Here is a 22,619-nt window from a genome sequence, read left to right as displayed (position 1 = left end):
TTGAAACAATGTTTTGCTTTTAAGTAATCTGAAGTTTGTGAAGTTTTATTATTTACTTAATATTTTTTGTAACAATTATAATACTTGTAATTTGACAAATGTAATTCAGTATATATAGTAATAATATTGTTAACAGTACATTTCTTTAAAATTAAGTAACAATCAGCTGTTTATTTTTACAACAATATTCGATTTTTTTATGTATAAAAAAAAACACGATTGTATTTTTTTAAATTTTATTATCGGGGGAGGTGTAGTGTGTAAGCCGACCTTACTCCCGACAAACCTATACATTTACTTAGTATTAAGCTTAAGTTAATCAGTTCAGTATAATATACACCTTAGACATAGCAACACGTCTTTATCATTTAGACACCAATAACTCCCCACATTGCACATATTCAATTGAGGCTACCAATTTTTGCGCTTGATTGTGACACAGTTTTTATCCATGGTCTTCTCTATCCGAATCCCAATTAATTTCCATCTCTTAGAAAACAAACTTATACCATTCTTTAGTCTGAATAGTCTAAGTCTAGTTCTGTATCACAGTTAAAACCAATTCAAATCCACCATTTTCTTTCCAAACTTAAGAATATGAATAAAAAGGCGTGCGTTAGAGAATTGTGGAAGGATACTGACATCGAAAAAGTAGTGGGACACCAGGGTAAAATCAGTAACCACTTAATTAAAACGCTTTAATCTTCAGAAACACAAAATGTTTCATAACTCTTAAAAAAACCTTCAATTTTATCTTTTAATACATCTCTCGATTTTTTTTCTAATCCTTTGGTATTCATTGTTTCTAGGATACCAGAATATTCACTGGCATTTTGTAGAGCATTCACCATTTCAACGGCTTCATCACCAGATCTCATCGCCATAATGCACATGGCGCAACTCAAACTTAAAATTAATTTAGCATAGCGTTTCAGGTCTGCATCCATTTCGCTTCTGGGGTAAACTGAGCTTGCCGAGAGCTTGTAATAAGATAAGGCTTTATCTAATTCTGAGTGATAGTAATCGATCCAGTCGTAATAGTGTTTACACTTGGTTTCATAGTCGGTGCAGTTGAAGATTAACGTCAAAACATCGGTCATAGGATTCCCGTTTGACGCAGTTTGATAATCTAGTATTACGGATTCTGTTAATTGGCCCTCCTGAAATTCAAAGTATTACTGTCGTAAATTTAAGTAAGAAAAATATTTTATTTGTCAAGTAAGCAATTTTCCTAAACTGCAAAAAAAAACAATAAGCAATGTAATTATCATGGGTAGGTTATGTTGGGTTGGCTCCTTTTTTAATTCTTTTTATAAAATTATATTTTTACAAATTATGTTATTATGTGGTCGTTCTTTATTAAGCAAGACAGAATACGTAAATATTTAACTGGGGTCCTATATTATTCCCCAGTTTTTTTTTTGTATGAGGCCACGGCGCGAGTCTGACATGAACGCTCGAACGCCACCATAAATAGTATATATATGTATGTACATAATACGTACTACTGTTACTATCGTTTTTATACCTGTGAAGGTCTCATTCAATTTCAATATTTGTGTAATAAAATTTAGTATTAGCAAGTTTTACCTTAAAACGAAACATGAAGTTATTTGTCCAGGCGTCGCCTTGTATTATGACTGAATTCTTGTAACTGTTTTCAAAATCTGATAGCATAACAATTTCAGAAGTCAGATTTGGTAAAATACTTTTTATGACATTGATCCATTTTTCATTGTCGATTAAAAATGAAATGCTGGACACAATTGGTTCCGCGTAAACTTCTGGTGGACATTTCTCCATCGTCGCACGCCGAATATTGGTCAACTTATTTTTGAAATCATCAAACGTTTCTGGTTCCCTGGATTTCAAAACAAATGAGAAAGAATGTAAGATAGCTAAATTTTTTAAAACGCTTTTGACACAAGTATCGTTCATGGATACGAGTTTGTCCAACATTGTGAATTCGGATAGTTTAAGGTCTTCCAAAATTAGTGTTTCTTGAAGATTTTCAGTAAAAGATCCATAACATTTAGCGTATCGAAAACGGTCTGTTTCAGGTACTCCTGCATCTCTTTGCATTTTTTCTAGTTTTGGAAAGAACTCAGTGTACATAATATCTTCATTTAAAAATGACAACCTAATCGTCCATAACTGACGTAATCCTTCATTTTGTGGTGCAATTTTCGCAAACAATTGTAATCTTTTCTCTTCTCCTTCTACAATGATCCTTTTCGTGTTAGATCCTACGTTATCGCCAGCCTTGCCAGCAGGTTCAAACGTAACTTTTTTAACTTTAACGTTTTGTTCTTTTATCACTTTCTTAATTAACTCCAACAAGCTATCGCTTATATTTTCAATGCTTCCAGCAAAGTTGAATTCTGCCATTGTTTAATTTTTTGACCAAGTCAATTTAAAACAATGTTTCTCTATATTTTTCCGTAACAATACCGATTGGATTTGATCCACAGAATCAAATGTATTAAGACTGCCTCAGATTTACATCAGTGACCTCGTATTTACCGTTTATTTTTTTATTGCGATTTGATTCCGTAACACATTGATAAAGTAATTAATTATCGCAATGAACCGAGTCCATAAAAACCTGATAGCTTTCATTTGGTGTGGAAACAGAACACATTCAAGACCAGATCTACCTGCGACTTCGTATTTATTTTTGTACCTATACCTGTATACGTCATTAGCTACAAGCCCATAAATTTTCCGTCAAAGTCGGTCAAGCCATTTCAGAGATTAGCCAGAAAAAAAGACAGAGAAACAAAACAAAATAACACTGTCATAAAAACCTTTATTTCAATATTTTCATTATTACAAACAGACTCCAATTCTTATATACATGCATCTATAGATTACAAAATAAATATAATTTTACATCAAACTATCCACATTTCTTTAAACAAAACACAAATCCAGAATATCCCGGCGTATCAACATCGAAATGTGTATGAACGATGTGTACAATCTTTTTACACACAAAGGGGTTTCTTTCGGATGAGAAATTATTAAATAATTTCTTCTGCTTTGGGTTGAGCAGAGGGGGTTCCTACTTGTACTGAACAAACCCCACCCATTTTGTGTTACAGGAGCCGCGGTAACCATTTCGGACAATACCGCTGCCCCGGCAGGCATCAGCCCTAGTGGGCTCCTCAATTAAAATAGGGTTTATTCTAGGCCTGGGTCGTAAAATTTAGGGGAAGAAGGAAGAACATGGTTACATATAACAGATGACTAGTGCTGGAAGTCGCCATATTAATGCAGGTAATACATTGTTTAAGTTCCGTACTCGCTTACGGCATTTGGCCCTACAGTACGTAACTTTTGTTCACGTTACTATTGTTGTTATTTTTTATTTAATGTAGACAATAATAATGATCTTAGACACGGATTATCTGTGTCGAACTCCATAAAGAATTGCATTGTTATTTGGTCACACTAAAATATTAACGATCCACAAAAAAACTGATTGTTATGAGTGCTTTATTTTTGTCATCATCTTATAGTCTATTAATAGATGAGGTTAAGAGTGATGGCGTATTAGTCTACTACGGGAGTACTGATGAGCTGTAGCCCAGCACTTTGTAAAGTCAATTTTTCAATAATGTTTTCGACTAGACTGGTCAAGAATTGGTTACTGTATCTGTCTAAGATATTCTGACCATTTTTGCCTTCTATAGTGAGCTGCTATGCACGATCGTTCGCTTTGGTATGAGGAATTTCTAAAATACCTTCAAAGTTACTCATAAGAGCGATGACAAAATGACAAAGACTCACGACATTTTGAAAGGCCAAGTATGGCAGACATATTTTACACAATACATGTTGATACATAATGATGTAGCCATTGCGCTCTCACAACGGTGCAACTTATCTCAATGTTAGATTGCTCATTATGTACATGATCCCTTACCACTGTTAGACATCCCAATAATAAAATCAACCAGTAGTCATAAAATAAACGTTTAATCACTAAAAATACCCAATTCTTCGAAGCTGGTCAGTATATTCATTATTTTACCTTTCATAAAAGCTAGCGATTTGTCTTTCAATGTATCTGTTTTCACTGAATTCACTAATTCAGAATAGTCACTGGAATTTTGCATAGCATCCACCATTTCAACAGCTTCAGCACCAGTTCTCATCGCAATAACACAAGCGATACAACTTTGTGCAAAAAGAAATTGTGCATACCTTTTAATATCTGCATCCATCTCACTTCTGGGGTAAACTGATTTAGCACTAAGGTTAAAATAAGATAATGATTTATCTAATTCTGCGTGATAGAAGTCGAGCCACTCAAAGTAGTGTTTTGATCTGGATTCATAATCGGTGCAATTAAAAATTAAGGCCATAATATCGTTAACAGGATTCCCGTTTTTCGAAAGTTGGTAATCAATCATGATGGACTCCAATAGTTGTTCCTCCTGAAATCCAAAGCAATTTTATTGTATTATTGATAAAAAACAGACCTAAAAGTTACTACATATTTCCAAATAGAAATAAATAATACTTTACCTCAAATCGAAACATAAAATTATTTGTCCAGGGGTCAGCTTGTAAAATCACTGAATGCTTGTTATTGTATTCAAATTCTGCCAAATCGACCGTATTGGTAAACAAATTCTCGAAATTGCTTTGAATTTTGTTTTTTACATCAATATCTTCTTCAAATGCAGATAAAATATTATTTTGAAACTGTTCAGCGACAACTTTCATATTGTCTTCCTTACTTAAAAGATACCAAATATCACTTAATCTGCTTTTCAAACTATTAAATGTTTCAGGTTCCCGGGATTTTAAGATATATGAGAACGAGTGTAAAATTGCCATATTTTTCAAAACACTTTTAACACAAATATTATTTAATGATACGAATTTGTCCAAAATTGAAAAGTCGGATAATGCCAGGTCTTCCAAAAGAATTACTTCTTTAAGATAGTCCGTTAAGGAACCATAACATTTAGCGTATCGCAAGCGGTCTTTGCATTTTTTCTAGTTTTGGAAAGAACTCAGTGTACATAATATCTTCATTTAAAAATGACAACCTAATCGTCCATAACTGACGTAATCCTTCATTTTGTGGTGCAATTTTCGCAAACAATTGTAATCTTTTCTCTTCTCCTTCTACAATGATCCTTTTCGTGTTAGATCCTACGTTATCGCCAGCCTTGCCAGCAGGTTCAAACGTAACTTTTTTAACTTTAACGTTTTGTTCTTTTATCACTTTCTTAATTAACTCCAACAAGCTATCGCTTATATTTTCAATGCTTCCAGCAAAGTTGAATTCTGCCATTGTTTAATTTTTTGACCAAGTCAATTTAAAACAATGTTTCTCTATATTTTTCCGTAACAATACCGATTGGATTTGATCCACAGAATCAAATGTATTAAGACTGCCTCAGATTTACATCAGTGACCTCGTATTTACCGTTTATTTTTTTATTGCGATTTGATTCCGTAACACATTGATAAAGTAATTAATTATCGCAATGAACCGAGTCCATAAAAACCTGATAGCTTTCATTTGGTGTGGAAACAGAACACATTCAAGACCAGATCTACCTGCGACTTCGTATTTATTTTTGTACCTATACCTGTATACGTCATTAGCTACAAGCCCATAAATTTTCCGTCAAAGTCGGTCAAGCCATTTCAGAGATTAGCCAGAAAAAAGACAGAGAAACAAAACAAAATAACACTGTCATAAAAACCTTTATTTCAATATTTTCATTATTACAAACAGACTCCAATTCTTATATACATGCATCTATAGATTACAAAATAAATATAATTTTACATCAAACTATCCACATTTCTTTAAACAAAACACAAATCCAGAATATCCCGGCGTATCAACATCGAAATGTGTATGAACGATGTGTACAATCTTTTTACACACAAAGGGGTTTCTTTCGGATGAGAAATTATTAAATAATTTCTTCTGCTTTGGGTTGAGCAGAGGGGGTTCCTACTTGTACTGAACAAACCCCACCCATTTTGTGTTACAGGAGCCGCGGTAACCATTTCGGACAATACCGCTGCCCCGGCAGGCATCAGCCCTAGTGGGCTCCTCAATTAAAATAGGGTTTATTCTAGGCCTGGGTCGTAAAATTTAGGGGAAGAAGGAAGAACATGGTTACATATAACAGATGACTAGTGCTGGAAGTCGCCATATTAATGCAGGTAATACATTGTTTAAGTTCCGTACTCGCTTACGGCATTTGGCCCTACAGTACGTAACTTTTGTTCACGTTACTATTGTTGTTATTTTTTATTTAATGTAGACAATAATAATGATCTTAGACACGGATTATCTGTGTCGAACTCCATAAAGAATTGCATTGTTATTTGGTCACACTAAAATATTAACGATCCACAAAAAAACTGATTGTTATGAGTGCTTTATTTTTGTCATCATCTTATAGTCTATTAATAGATGAGGTTAAGAGTGATGGCGTATTAGTCTACTACGGGAGTACTGATGAGCTGTAGCCCAGCACTTTGTAAAGTCAATTTTTCAATAATGTTTTCGACTAGACTGGTCAAGAATTGGTTACTGTATCTGTCTAAGATATTCTGACCATTTTTGCCTTCTATAGTGAGCTGCTATGCACGATCGTTCGCTTTGGTATGAGGAATTTCTAAAATACCTTCAAAGTTACTCATAAGAGCGATGACAAAATGACAAAGACTCACGACATTTTGAAAGGCCAAGTATGGCAGACATATTTTACACAATACATGTTGATACATAATGATGTAGCCATTGCGCTCTCACAACGGTGCAACTTATCTCAATGTTAGATTGCTCATTATGTACATGATCCCTTACCACTGTTAGACATCCCAATAATAAAATCAACCAGTAGTCATAAAATAAACGTTTAATCACTAAAAATACCCAATTCTTCGAAGCTGGTCAGTATATTCATTATTTTACCTTTCATAAAAGCTAGCGATTTGTCTTTCAATGTATCTGTTTTCACTGAATTCACTAATTCAGAATAGTCACTGGAATTTTGCATAGCATCCACCATTTCAACAGCTTCAGCACCAGTTCTCATCGCAATAACACAAGCGATACAACTTTGTGCAAAAAGAAATTGTGCATACCTTTTAATATCTGCATCCATCTCACTTCTGGGGTAAACTGATTTAGCACTAAGGTTAAAATAAGATAATGATTTATCTAATTCTGCGTGATAGAAGTCGAGCCACTCAAAGTAGTGTTTTGATCTGGATTCATAATCGGTGCAATTAAAAATTAAGGCCATAATATCGTTAACAGGATTCCCGTTTTTCGAAAGTTGGTAATCAATCATGATGGACTCCAATAGTTGTTCCTCCTGAAATCCAAAGCAATTTTATTGTATTATTGATAAAAAACAGACCTAAAAGTTACTACATATTTCCAAATAGAAATAAATAATACTTTACCTCAAATCGAAACATAAAATTATTTGTCCAGGGGTCAGCTTGTAAAATCACTGAATGCTTGTTATTGTATTCAAATTCTGCCAAATCGACCGTATTGGTAAACAAATTCTCGAAATTGCTTTGAATTTTGTTTTTTACATCAATATCTTCTTCAAATGCAGATAAAATATTATTTTGAAACTGTTCAGCGACAACTTTCATATTGTCTTCCTTACTTAAAAGATACCAAATATCACTTAATCTGCTTTTCAAACTATTAAATGTTTCAGGTTCCCGGGATTTTAAGATATATGAGAACGAGTGTAAAATTGCCATATTTTTCAAAACACTTTTAACACAAATATTATTTAATGATACGAATTTGTCCAAAATTGAAAAGTCGGATAATGCCAGGTCTTCCAAAAGAATTACTTCTTTAAGATAGTCCGTTAAGGAACCATAACATTTAGCGTATCGCAAGCGGTCTGCTTTAGGCACTTCTGCTTCTTTTTGCAATTGTTCTATCTTCGGTAAAAACTCAGTATACATTATATGTTCATTCATAGACACTTCAGTTATCTTCACAAGTTTGCGCGCATTTTCATTTTGTGGAGCAAGTTTCGCAATTAGTTGAAAACTTCTATCTTCACCTTCTACAACAACCCTTTTCACGTTTGCCGCAAAATTGTCACCAGGTTTGCCAACAGGCTTTAATGTAATCTTCTGAACCTTGATATCTTGTTCCTTTATAACTTTATAGATAAAATCCAATACTCCATCGCCTATATTTTCGCAGCTGCCATCAAAATTAAACGGTGCCATTGTTTAATTGTTTTTACATTTAATTTTATGATTCTTCGTTATTTATACAGTTTCGATATCTATACCGATTGGATTTAGTGCGTAGATTAGATATAATAGTAGTGATGACTTGTTTATTATTTATTATTATTTGTATAGATACGACATCAGCTAGGGCAGTATCACACTGTTCTTAAACAAATAAATAATCGGTATTTTTGACTTTATAAAAATGTGGGCCGCTTCTGGTAAAGTCGGTCCAGTGAGTCTCGGTTCGCGTAATAATGTATTGTTTCTCGTAAGGTGAGGTGGTGCCATTAATAAGTGTTTGAAAATGAATTCATTGTTTATTTAGGTCCAAGATAATGAAGTAATAATTGAAAATGATTCTGAATAGATCTGACTTAGATTGCATAGACGTGATTCAAGAAAGAAATATTCACTTTAGCGACTCATTAAAATGGAATGAAACAACATATACACGCGTTTATAAAAAACGCGTCGTGGTTTCGGTCCCTTCGTGGGCCAAGCGTTTGTGCGATCCAAGATTGCTTGTCCTGAGTATGTGAAACTCCCCGCAACAAAAATTTAAAAAACGACTCCCGCAGTAAGAAATTGTATCTTGTATATTGTGTCGAGGGAGTCATTCAGAATCAGAGTAAGGATTAGTAGATCACACAAATGCTTGTCCTACGCGGGGATTGAACCCGCGACACGACGTGCACAGTGGGTTTGGCGTGCCTCAACCACTCGGCTATCTGTGTAATCAGGCAGATTGGATAATTTTGACCGATTGGGCTTAATAAACTCTCTCTATCAGGTAAAGAACAACTTATCCGGCTTTGATTTTTCAGCTTATTTGAGACTCATTGATCATCATTAAAATTCTGGACTGCGAGTAATTAAGACTCAGAATTTCGTATTTATTTTCGATTAACCTAATAGATAAACTCGTGGCTAACCTATAACCGCATAAGTGATTCGATCACAGGTTAAGATATGCTCGATGCGGTTGGTCCGTAGATGGGTGACCATCTTTGTCACAACGAGTTCCTCCGTGTTTCGGAAGGCACGTTAAATTGTGGGTCCCGGCTGTTATTCCTACATCTTTGACAGTCGTTACAGGTAGTCAGAAGCTTGAAAAAGTCTGACAGACAGTCTAACCAAGGGGTATCGTGTTGCCCAGGTAACTGGGTTAAGGAGGTCAGGTAGGCAGTCGATCCTTGTAAAACACTGGTACTTAGCTGAAACCGGTTGGACTGGTAGCTGACTCCCAACATAGTTGGGAAAAGGCTAGGCCAATGATAACCTAATAGATAAACTTTATGAATAAATCAATCAATAAAAAAACTGTTTAATTCTATTAGACTTGAGTTAAATCTCTCTATGGGTCTACAAATTATGGTGATTTCTGGCCTAATCTTCTTGATGATAAGAACATTTTTTTTTTATATAATTGACTTTTAAAAATTACTTAACATGCATTCGGATTTTACTCTCATTCGTTTTAGCTGTATGTAAAAATGTATTGCTTATGCTTCAGTGATCATAGATGACCAAGTTTGAACTCGAGGCACTCTACCCATACGGATAGGACTCTGATATTAGTATATCACCTTATATGATATGATAAATCATAGTTTTTATTCTTATTGATTTTGATGTGTCGTTCTTCACCAGAGCTTTGAGTGCCTGGAGACTCGGCTAACCTAGTGCAAATGTTTCCTGACCATCCATCATCCCAGAAACGGTGTGAGTAACTTTGTAGTTGGAAAAACTGATTTCTTCTTCTGCCAATCCTGCTGAATTGTGGATGTGTGTGTGTGTGTGTGTGTGTGTGTGTGTGTGTGTGTGTGTGTGTGTGTGTGTGTGTGTGTGTGTGTGTGTGTGTGTGTGTGTGTGGTTGTGGGCAGTGGGACTTAAACTTTGACAGGCACTACCTTACTATACTACTACTATACAATATTAAATAATTTGTTTAACGTATTTTGTTTTAAGTGACTTTTAGATTCATCATCATCATTATTATATTCGCCCAAATCCGTCCACTGCATAGGCCTCCTCAATTGCACGCCATAGAGATCTATCTTCGGCTGCTATTATTAGATTAGTTTGTTAATGTTTTAGGTAGTTTTGCATTAGCATTTATGGTAATACAACTGTCAACAGTTGGGTCTACAATACTTAGGTCATCGAAAAACCGTAAATATTTTTTTGTTTTATTGTTTTCTCTATAGAATGTGATTTTATCAAATTCCGGAAACTATGTTGTCTTGAAATTTTATTTATCGTCGTGTAACGCTATTATCATTGTTGTTTTAAAAATATATGTGATAAATTGATATGAATCTTTTGGAACAATTTAAAATAGTTATTATTCTATTGTCTTATCCATTGGCTGTGTTATTAAAAGTCAAATCATGGTGATCAATGTATTTATTGCTAAAGTAGTCCATATTCAGTGAAGCTGTTTATTAGGCCAATGATCCTTTCCCTGATTTTCTCTCGAGACGCATCTTCTAAAGTGTCTGCTCTCATTGAATCCAATATAACAGATACGTCCTCAGAATTATGCATGGCTTCTAAAACTTCTACTGCCTCCTCACTATTTCGCAACATAATGTTGCAACAGACGCAGCATTGGGCGAAAAGGAAACTTCCGTGCTTTTTCATATCTGCGTCTAGCTGTTCTCTTGGATATACTGATTTTGATTCGAGATTGAAGTATGATAGTGATCTATCGAGTTCTGAATAATAACAGTCAATCCAGTCGTAGAAATTGTTTTTCCTGAAATCGTAGTCGGTGGAACTGAAAATTGTATACAAAATATCGCTAACAGGATTTCCGTTCTTCGCCGTTTGGTAGTCTATAATTATCGATTCCAGTAATTCGTCCTCCTGTAAATCAAAACAATTAGTCAGATAAGTAAAAATGATGCTGTTAACTGTCCATATTAACCTTCTGTAATATATGTAAATACTTTACCTTAAAGCGAAACATAAAATTATTGGTCCAAGCATCGCTATGCTGTATAACTGAGTATTGGTTATTGAGCTCATTTTTATTTAGCTCAACGGAAGAATGTACCATGTCTTTCATTTTATTTCTTATCTTACTTCTATGATATTCTTCGTCAAGAAGTGATGAAAGGTCACTTTCAAGCTTTTCCATGTAAATTATTGCTCCTTCGTCATGAGAATTAATACTCCAGACATCAGTGAATCTATGTTTAAAGTCATCAAACTTTTCTGGTTCCCTGCGCTTTAACACAAACGAAAGAGAATGCAGTATTGCAAAGTTCTTCAGTATACTTCTTACGCAATTGTCTGGTAAAGATTTGAATTTGTCCAGCATAATAAAGTCTGATACACTCAAGTCTTCAAGTAGTATCACTTCATTTGGTTTCTCGAGTGAAGACCCATAACATTTTGGGTACCTCAATCGGTCTTCATTTGGCACACCTGCGTCTTTTTGAAGCTGTTCAATTTTTGGTAAGAACTCTGTGTATATGATATGTTCATTAGAAAATGTAATAGGAGTGCTCACAATTCCACGGATGCCTTCGGATTGAGGTGCTATTTTGGCAATCATTCGTATAGTTGCATCATCTCCATCAATGATTATTCTCTTTACACTTGCTGCAAAATTATCACCAGCCTTACCTACAGGTTTGAATGTCACCTTTTTAACTTTGATGTCTAGTTCTTGTATCACTTGATTGATGAATTCCAGTTGTGGGTCACTTATATTTTCAAGGTCTCCTTCGAAATTGTATTTGGCCATGGTATTGTCTATGAGATACTAACGTGGTACATAATACACAATCGATATTTATATTGTCAGCTGTATCAGCGTACATTGTTGAAGATTAGATAATGATGGGGCTAAGTATAGTTTTATCAGTAGTTTCTATCTCCGACCGAATTTTCGAAATCCTTTTTTCGAAAATCTGGTTTTTCTGAAAAAATAAATAATCGAATCATACAATGACTATAGCTAACTTTCAACTTGGTGATAGATACAAGATTAATAATCATATTAAAATGATCTTAGAATTAATGAAAATAATCTGTCAGCATGAAATAGTTGTATTATAAATAATTATTGTATCATTTTACAATATTATCTCAGCTGTAAGCGTGACTGGTTTAAAAATCATCACATTGACATATCAAGCCGACGCGGCGACGGAAAGAGATAAAATAGATATTTTAGATTAGTCTGAAACTATGATTCATTCTATTTAAAGTTATCAGCGGATGTCTTTGATTATAATAAAACTGTTGAGGTTTCAAGTCTAGTTTTAGTAAACTAGTTGCTAAGACACAGCCAAAGTTTTTTCTACACCAGCTTTCAATTATTTGGAGTTCGTATAATGTGAATGTTTCCCTGACTGGCCTGTTGTCGGCCTTGTACAAGTCATAAATTAGTTTTAACGTAAACATTCGTAAAGTAAGTCCCACACAGGTAAAATATGCATATAAAATATTCTAACAAAGAAATATGTTATTATTATAAGCACATGACTACTTAGATCAGGAGAAAAAAAAGAGACCTTTAAACAGAAGGTTGGTTAAAATTGCATCATGTTTAAATAGAAAACGAACAGTCAATTTTGCATTTATGAGAATTACATTTCGTTTTGGCAAGTGATGTGATCTTGACTTATTAACTTCTTGACGACCTCCGTGGTCGAGTGGCATATGCACCGGTTTCAAGGTGTCGCTAGCTCTGAGGTCCTGAAATGAAATGAAATTATTTATTCTGCAAATAGGATATTACTCACTTTACATGTCTTTTTTGAGAACGATGGAGCCGACATTTCCTAGCTGACTACCCTAAGAAGAAATGTCGAAACAAACTCAGGGGTCGCAGTCTCTTTTAAAGTCCAGTTGTATCTGAATTCCATAACACAAGTGCTTCAGCAACTTACTTTGGGTTCAGAACAATGTATGTGATGGTGTCCGCATTTATTTATTTATTATTTATTGACAGTTAAGTAGGCCTACATTTGAGCGATTATTTAGCGTTAGGAGTAATGTACCTTGTCCACAGGTGCAGAATCGAACGGATGAAGAAAACCAACGCCTTGACAAATTAATATTTTTGATCTCTAAAATCCTACTTTTAGCAGTTATGATACAGGATAACATACGTTAAGGATTTTTTCTTGATTTTGTTTATCTGTGTTTATCTGAATAAATATATTATACATATTCAACAAATCGTAGTTTTACCTTATATTTACCTGACGTTTGACCGCATTTGATATAAAACAAAGAGTACAAGGCGACTGAGTTCTAATCAGTTAATGCACTATTGAGTGCAATATGTATCTTCATTAGTTATAACAAAAATCCATGCTAATATACACCATATTGCAACGCCATAAGGTTTGGTAAGCATTTTAGCAAAATAAATTATAACAGTGTTTTGCGTGATGAAGGCGAATGGTACATCATGGTGTTATTATAGAGGTTAACTCATTAATGAATTCAGTCTACTGTCGCGGGGGGTTTCACAAACATTCAAGTCACATGCACAAGGACCTAGACTCAGGGCCACATTCGTGGATCACTCAAACGCTTATCCTATGCAGGGATCTAACCAACGACACATCGCGCACGTGGTGACCTGAGCCACGTGGATATCCGTGCAGACATTTAAATCAATTATTGAAATGTATACAATTTTGGGTTTGAGCTAATCATATTTTGTCCCATATCAAATTGTTACCACTTCTAATTTTAGCATGCGTACACATGTTCACAACAGTATGCAAAATATATTTTTCCAAATAAAAACTAGAGAGAACATTCCTTGATAAATCAACGGTCTGTCCTCAGGGGAACAAGTGAGGGAAATCGCGAAATCGTCTCAAATGAAATTTCTTACTTCGAGACATATAACATAGTTGAAAATTTTTCGAAGCTACAAATCCAAAAGCGACTCTATAACTATTAAAGTAAAGTGCAAACTTCAATAGTAGAGAACGAAGAGATTTCTCCGAAAAGTTTTACGCGTAAGATGTATACGAGAGAGCAAATTGTAACCCAAATATAGTGTGAAAGAATTCCCGATTCGAGTACAAACGCTAAACTGGGGGAAATGGATTTCTATTATAGTGCAAATTATGTACAATATTGACTTGTATTACAGCTATGAAAGGAATTTAAAAGTAAAAGAAGAGAGATAGGTACAACACGGTGCTATCAAATGCGACAAAGATTAAATGTAAAACTAGTAATAAAATTTGACAAGTGACCTTCAAAATATCGTCTCCCATCAACGTATTTATTACCTTACTAAAAGCTGCTTAACCTCGGTGTTATTTCTAATGTTTTTGGTATAACAGTTGTATCATCTGATATCAACTGTACATCCGGTCTCTGAGGCAGTACTCAATTAGAATTTACAAAAAAAATATCTCAGCCTGAAGAAACTGGTAGGCTTCTTCTTGTTACAGTAGCAACAATGGTTTTAATACAGTCCCTGAAGAAGCAAATCTTCTTAATAACTCGAAGTGGCCAGTCAAAATAGCCGTGAAGACCATCGTACCATACCTACTTATCAATACATTTCAGTGACTTCCATCATCACTAACAATAAATAGGCTATTTATAAAAAAATAAAAGTTTCGTAGTGGGGGCTAAAAACATCATTTGCTAGTAAAAAGCAAACTGGTAAGTGACGTCACACTAGATTTTAAATCACTGTATCACCTTCATTTTTTGTTTACGAGATAGAAGAGAAAATACATAACCATTTTTCTTTGGATGACTGTCTGACCGATTAAAAAGATTTTTTAAGTCAAATTCCTTACTGTATTGTATCATGTATTTATAAGGGTAGGATACAACGAAACTTACATTGTACAGGGATCACATGACATTTAACATGTAGTGCGGTTTCAGAACGTGTGTTCCACCTTTACAATGACGTAACACAAGTTGACCTATGTTAACAATTATATAGCGAGTTGGAATGCCGCTCGAAACACTAATGTTGTATGCGCTTAACTGTAGGCCCAGGAAAACAGCGGGGAGAGAAACGTGTGCAAGGTATTTATGAAGGAGAAACATTGAAATTTTTACTACAGTTTTGTGAACACATGAATTATTATACAATTTTAAAATCGATCGCTGTTTGATCTTGATTTTTACATTTCCATTATTTGGTGGTATTGCGGCAACATAAATATATGTAGGTACTTACAGCATGTATGAAAATTGCAACTGCTTGGCAAGACGGTTTGTTACATACAGCCTGGCCGATAAAGTCTTACTAATATGGATCCGTTCTTTTTGCCCTTACCATTGGTACCGAACCCTAAAAGTGAACTATTTAAAGAAAGTCAAACAATCCTGGCTTGAAACAAATTTTCGCTTAAAATATCGAATCTAAAATTTAGTATCTTTATATCGAAAATAAAAACTTAAATGATTGATATAAAAATCTTTGTCACTATTGCCTAGTTTGTCGCCTCTATTATCTTCATCAACACTGTTATTAAAATATATTATAGGTAATTGCTGTTCGTGGCAACAATATTAGTTCAGCAGTCGTTTTTGTTGTTTTCTAGCCCCCGTCTCATTTTCTAAAGCAATCTTGCTTCATTGTTTTATCCATGAACTAAGAGCTATTTTTGCCATAATTATTTGCTTTTTTTTCTTCTTTCATCTAATATTACAATTTTGTCTACTCTTCTGCTATTGGCCACTCTATTATTCTTATTACCAAGCCTACATGGGCATCTAGCATTCATGTGCCGGAAAATTACTGTCAAACAAGAAGACAAACTGTCGCGAGGTGTAAGTATGTCTTCTGTTCTTCGACACTAAAAACGATGAACCCTCTCCTGGATTTCAATCCTAACTTAGATGTATTTTCTGGCGAATGGAAGATATTATAATATTGTTGGTATGTTTGGTGTTCTGTGAGAAAACAGAGTAGAGGAGCTATTTAATACAATATTTATTTTTATCGTGGTAATGTTATATTTTCATTTGAATCAGTATATGTGTAAAACATATACATATGCAACCTATGTCATTTTAACTTTTATCATATTGTATAAAACATTTAAACGCTCGTTTAGTGGCCTTAACCCAGACCATTTAGCTCCGCGTCACTTACCGGTCGTGTCCAAACTGCTCTAAATCTCACGGGGAACGTTACCCATAGCATTGACGATCTGGCGCAATGCCTCCTGCCGCACATTCAATAAATATTTTGTCATGCATTTCATCCGAAAGGTCTTTTGTCAATTGTTTGGTAGATTGTAGCGTCATTTGTTTTTGTTTTAGCTCGATTAGCGAGTTTCGATTAGCTCGATTTTGTAAAATAGGCGTAAGCTTTGTAACTAAAAAATACTGATGTAGATAGTGTGTGATAGATAATGTGTTAGTTTTGTCTGTACAAGAAAAAAAAATACTCGTACCTCAATTTCTTTTTAATTTCTCCTACTGCTGCAGCTGGAGTTTTTTTTTTATATTGCATTTGCTTTGTACGTGACTATGAGAATTTTAAGTCTTTTGTAAACTTACATAAAATAAATAAATAAGAAACAAACAGATAGGATACCACCCTTTACCGTTGTCTAAGTGCTCTAATTGAAGATAAAAAACGGCTTTTTTAACTAAAAAATCAATAGAGATTTATCTCTTGGATACTTCGTACAACATGAATGCATCTTATAGACTTAACCTATTTAACGGCCATACAAACTCATCGAGTATCAAAAGTTGTCGGAAATTTAAGACGGGCCTTGCTTGATCGCCTGATGTACAAAGGCCCTTTCTCTAGTCAAAGTATGACTAAAGGTATTGTTCCATAAAAAAACGACTTTATTTGTTGCAATACAATAGAAAGTCGAGTTTTGATCTCAAGAAACGGTTAGTGGCTATTGTTATCTCCCTCTTATGAGGGATGTTTCTCTTGAGAAAAAATAACAGTTACTTAATGTGTTTATATTGTCGTTATTATAATAGTTCGTTGGGAACGATTTAATAAAAAAAAACTATTTTTAAATCATATTATCACAGCTACTACCATGACAAGTCCCTGTACTAAAAAAATATCATGATTAGGGCTAAAGCAAAAAAATCAACGGAAGAAATAGGTCACAAATCAATTTAATAACCTAAGCAATCTAAGCTCGTGGCTAAGCTATAACCGCATAAGTGAAACGATTACAGGTTAAGCTATGCTTGACGCGGTTGGTCCGTAGATGGGTGACCATCTTTGTCATAACGAGTTCCTTCGTGTTTCGGAAGGCACGTTAAATTGTGGGTCCCGGCTGTTATTCCTACATCTTTGACAGTCGATACAGGTAGTCAGAAGCTTGAAAAGTCTGACAACCAGTTTAACCAAGGGGTATCGTGTTGCCTAGGTAACTGGGTTAAGGAGGTCAGATAGGCAGTCACTCCTTGTAAAACACTGGTACTTAGCTGAAACCGGCTAGACTGGTAGCAGACCCCAACATAGTTGGGAAAAGGCTAGGCCAATGATGATGAAGCAATCTTTGCTTTACTAGACAAATATAAAGACAAATAAATGTACAACAATTTCTTAAACCAAAAATAAGAATTAAAACAGTCACAAAACACTTTTTTTCATAATATTCTTTATACTTATAACCCTATGAACGCGATGTATCGGTACTTTTTACCCCAACCTCTTTCCATTTCATCCCGAGCGAAATGCTCGTTATATATTCAGTGTGAATGGGAAATTGAATTAATTGATGATCATAAAAATGCCTCTCTTTTTTGTACAATTTTTGCGCGTTGTATGGAATTACATTTTTTTGGTTTTTGAATACTTTCTGTAATAAAATAGGTACCATTATTTTTTTATTTTGGTATTTATTTTTGTTATTACACTTAAATAAAACAGGTATCACTCTAATATTTATATAACAATTCGTCTGTATTTTGATTATGTTTTTTACCTCCAAAGTTCAGGTTGGATAAACCGATACTATAAAAAACTAACAAATACTAAAAATGATGATCGAGGTGAGGCTATAAATAGACAGACAGACTGCATTTCAACCTGCAATCCTACCGCAAATTGCAGTTGACGCGACTGCAAACCAAACGTGCAGTCCGATTGCAGTTCATTAGCAGTAAAGCAATGGCACTGCATTTTTCCAGTTTAAATGCAGTCCGTCTGTCTACATTCTTCCTCATGATTGTTACGTTCATATATCCCCACGCTCAAAATGATTTCTCACGTGACCGATTTACTTATGTTTAGCCTTTTTATATAAAACCCTTAGTGTCGCGAGTCCGACTCGCACCTAACCAGTTTTTTCATAATAGGCACGCGTCACCCTTCGTTCTCAGCCGAGTCTCACCACCGGAAGCAGTCCCGTGTGAACAGCAAACGACTTTGAAATTAGCTGTTGACGTTTTTATGGGATTTTGTGTTTTTTTGTACACTTTTGTTGCTTGCAAATTCTACTGATTGTTTTGTAATTATGAGTGTGATATGTGAAGATGTTTACAGAGGCTTATTTTTTTGTTTGTAAAAGCCAGGTAGGTACATTATATCATTATGTTTATAAGCTTGTTTAGGTAGTCAGGACATACATGTTAAGAGCAGGTGGACGGTCGTAGTCTGGTACTATTTTGCGGAAACCGTGCCTAAATATCCTATGCCAGATGAAATCGGTATCCTATTACTAATGATATCTATCTACCTTTCTTGCACCAGACCAAGATAGCTAGACATATAAAATTAAACAAAAAAGATTTTTTTCTTCCATATCTTTTCACACACAATTAATTCCACATTTATTATAATATCCACACTAAGTACTACAATAATGACCAAATAAACAAACATTTAAGGGTTGACAGGGACCGAACCACTTAACCCTTTCAATGCGACGAGTACCGGCACGCGTCACTCATGACCCCACATTCTCACAAGTTCTGAACGAATGAATGAATGAATGAACAACGAACTTTCCTATGTGACCTAAAACCGTCTCGTGTGAATTACAAACGGACTTTTTCTAATATGCCTATTATCGTGGGAGAACGGAATTTGGATGTCGTGAGACAATTTTGAGTTAACATTTTAATGTTTTTGATTGTGCGAATTATGGTTTGGGATTCTGTATTCAATAGCAATACATCTAGACAACTAGTATAAAAAAGCTATTGAAGAATTTAACTATTTGAAGCTAGAAAGTCTGTCTGAAGTGTTTATCGTGTTGCCCAGGTAACTGGGTTTAGGAGGTCAGATAGGCAGTCGGACGAAAAAGGCTAGGATGATAATTCAGGAACTGAATACGTATACCTTGATATTTTACTTACAACCCACCATCACCATGGTCTGACGTTAAGAGCGTTACGATCCCGATTAAGTTACTATAGTATCTAATGTATTTAATTTCAAATAAAATTTTCTAAAAATTCTCCATTAAAAACACAAATATGTAAATATTTTCATAAATATGCAAAACTATAAAGCCACTTAACAGCTTAAACGAATCCTGAACCACTTCCGTTTATTTTGGGGTTAGATTTGACTAGCTAAATAATAGCCTTAACGTATTATTACACGGTTACTTAATCCTGCGACCGCTGGTGGCCACGTGCCACCCCTGTTCCCAACAGTGGGTTGTGAGAACTGACGAATTCACATGAGAAAAAAGAATGATGGGAAAATACGTTAGGTGTCAACTTGGTATTTAAGAATTAGTATATTCAAATTCAGTATAATAAAAGAATGAGATGAAAAAGTTTAATTTGAAATTTTGATACTTGATAACAATTTTACATGTCGAAAAGCTATATTTGATTTAGCTTGCTGGAGTTGACAGTTCCCTACTGGGTAACCCGGGGAAAAGAAGTCGAAACAATGACTTGGGTCATCGCCCAACTTGTAAAACTTCTATAATCAAATCGAGATTATCATGCGCTTGCAAATCATCTTTATTCAAAATAATTTTAATAATAAATCGGTCATTTAATTAATAGTTCCAAAATTAATTGACACATAATTATTTTTTATTAAATACATGTCTTATTATTATTACAAATACGCAGGTACATAATGATTTACAACAATTAAAAATAAATAAATCAAACACTTCGCAAAACCGTAACAAAATAGCGTTTATAAATAAATCTTCTTCGTCCGCAGTCATTTGGCAAGCGCGACCCATAACACCACAAAACGGCCTTGTTCCCACCACATAACTCTCCGATGGGAACCAATGCAATCCCGTGGGAAGAATTAACGAAATTGGCATAAAGGGCTTGGGATGAACGATGTAATACCGGAAATTTTATAGGAAACACTTCTGTGTATGTAACTCTGCCTCACTAGCCAAGCGTCATTTTGACAATTATTCGTACTAATAGCAGTAACTATTTAGTGATCTGTGCTAATAGGTAACAGTGACAGCCAAGTGGTAGGACTATTGGGCTGCAAGTGAAGTCTTAGATTCGAATCCCAACATGCAACAATGTATTTTAGAATTATATGCGTATCACTGAATAATTATCACTTATCAATATCGATACAAAATGTTATCATCATACATTTGAGCGTTTTCTATGAACGCTAACAAATATAGCAATGTAACTTGGCTACAGAGGCTAACAGATTAGTAGATGAAGCATCGCATAAGAATGGAAAACAACAAACGGACGGGAATGACATTCCTTTTCGACAAGTGTCGACTTGTCTTGTCTGACTTTGACTTGTCATTCCAATCAATTTGAACAGCGAAAACTACGATCAGAATAATGTTAGATAAATACAAAATGCAGTGCAATACAAACAATACAACGATAAAATCACGTTTTTTAATTGCGCAAGTAATGTTTAGATTGCGAAATATGGAGTAATGAAAATTATGCAGCGAATCGGTTGTCATAAAAAAATAAGACATAATTTTTTTGATATTTAATCTGTATTTGAGCGTTAATAGTTTTTCAAATCCCGGGGAAATTTATTTTGTTTTCAAATGTTACATACTAGAGGTCTAGAAAATAACTATTATGAAACTCAAAATATTTTGAATACACGGAATATGATGATACTTATTAAGCATTGCTTAATATTGAAACAGCTATTAAATTTCATATTCAATCTCAATAAATAAATAGACACTCAAAAATCGTTCTAATTTAAAGCGTCATTCATGAATAATTTCACAGTGAATTAACCCTTGAAATGCGTCAGGTAGCTGCACGCGCCACGCACCCCTATTCACACCATATCTCCGATGAGAATGAACGCAGTCCCGTGTGAACGTATAACGAATTTCACAAAAAAAAAACAACGTGTCAGAATAGAAACATTGTTTGTGGATTGCAAAGGTTTCTTGGTTATTACCACATGTTACTATTCCACTATTATAATAACTTCCTGTAGAGATATGAAATACTTTTCACATCGAAATCCCTGGCTCACAGTTCACTGTGGAAAGCTTGGATTTCAAAGATACCGTGTGACTAAACAAAGGATTTTACAAAAAAAACAATAATAATTTGTCCTGACTGAGTTCTGACTGCGTTTGCAAGACGCTAGCCAGCCGCACGGGAAACGCAAGTGCAGAAACGCTTGCGCCAACATAGGAAAATTCTGTTTTCCTACTCTCATAGCAAGATGAGATATCACTTCCGAAACACGTGCACTTAATATTCAAAAAGTTCAGTGCCCCCCTTTGAGACTTAAAGACTTTGATTTGACAGTCCTGCAGCCTTATCACTATTATATCATACAAAACAAGTATAATTTGGAAGAACACAGTGTACAATTGAACAAGCGGGCAGAGCCGCACGCAACTGCTAGTTTATAAAAAGCGTGGACTATGGATAACTTAATGCTGCATTTATCGCTATCATTTGTTATCACAAAATTGAGGATAAATTTATCATAATAATTATAATACCTCTGTTTATTATTAAATTACGAGCGTGATGTCGATAAGTATTGCCACGCGACCAAACTGACACGTCACCCAGTTTTCTCACTCTGATTCATATTTATTCGACCTTCGTGTAAAACAAAGAATATTCCACTCTATTTTATTTTAAACGTGGTAAGCATAGAATGTTATGCTCCTGCAAATTGAATCAATGTAACAAAAACTTTAGGTTAACAGGGGGGCAGAATTTGCATAACTGTTTAATTAGATTTCACGCGAATGATATTTTCGTAAATTTGTAAAAATGCGAAAGTGATTCGTTATAATAATCTATCAATTTTCTATTTGTTACCTGCATATCTAATCTTAATCTTATTTTTAATCTGTTTACAAAATGTACTTGATTTTATTTAAACTCAACTTCATTACGAACATCACGACTTCCTCAGTAAGAAATTCAATTGTTTTTAACAAGTTTCACAAACATTC

General features: G+C 34.5%; 3 protein-coding genes across 3 annotated transcripts; all 3 read right to left on the bottom strand.

Moving 5' to 3' along the window:
• Positions 1–232: 232 nt before the first annotated feature.
• LOC113499883 lies at positions 233–5,026 on the bottom strand. The gene is made up of 3 exons (XM_026880468.1): positions 4,534–5,026; positions 1,591–4,442; positions 233–1,160 (listed from the first exon to the last, which is right to left on the bottom strand). Exons 2-3 carry the CDS (start codon positions 2,386–2,388, stop codon positions 699–701), a joined length of 1,260 nt encoding a protein of 419 aa, XP_026736269.1. The 5' UTR covers positions 2,389–4,442; positions 4,534–5,026; the 3' UTR covers positions 233–698.
• Positions 5,027–5,714: 688 nt separating this feature from the next.
• Positions 5,715–8,271, bottom strand: LOC113499882. Its single transcript, XM_026880466.1, has 2 exons — positions 7,456–8,271; positions 5,715–7,364 (listed from the first exon to the last, which is right to left on the bottom strand). The coding sequence occupies exons 1-2, from the start codon at positions 8,254–8,256 to the stop codon at positions 6,903–6,905; spliced, it is 1,263 nt and encodes a 420-aa protein (XP_026736267.1). The 5' UTR covers positions 8,257–8,271; the 3' UTR covers positions 5,715–6,902.
• Positions 8,272–10,653: 2,382 nt separating this feature from the next.
• Positions 10,654–12,039, bottom strand: LOC113500071. Its single transcript, XM_026880741.1, has 2 exons — positions 11,222–12,039; positions 10,654–11,133 (listed from the first exon to the last, which is right to left on the bottom strand). Exons 1-2 carry the CDS (start codon positions 12,017–12,019, stop codon positions 10,678–10,680), a joined length of 1,254 nt encoding a protein of 417 aa, XP_026736542.1. The 5' UTR covers positions 12,020–12,039; the 3' UTR covers positions 10,654–10,677.
• Between the last annotated feature and the right edge of the window lie 10,580 nt (positions 12,040–22,619).

The sequence above is a fragment of the Trichoplusia ni genome, chromosome 13, assembly GCF_003590095.1.
Source record: "Trichoplusia ni isolate ovarian cell line Hi5 chromosome 13, tn1, whole genome shotgun sequence".
NCBI classification, from domain to species: Eukaryota; Metazoa; Arthropoda; class Insecta; order Lepidoptera; family Noctuidae; genus Trichoplusia; species Trichoplusia ni.
This window is presented reverse-complemented; position numbering and strand designations above follow the sequence as displayed.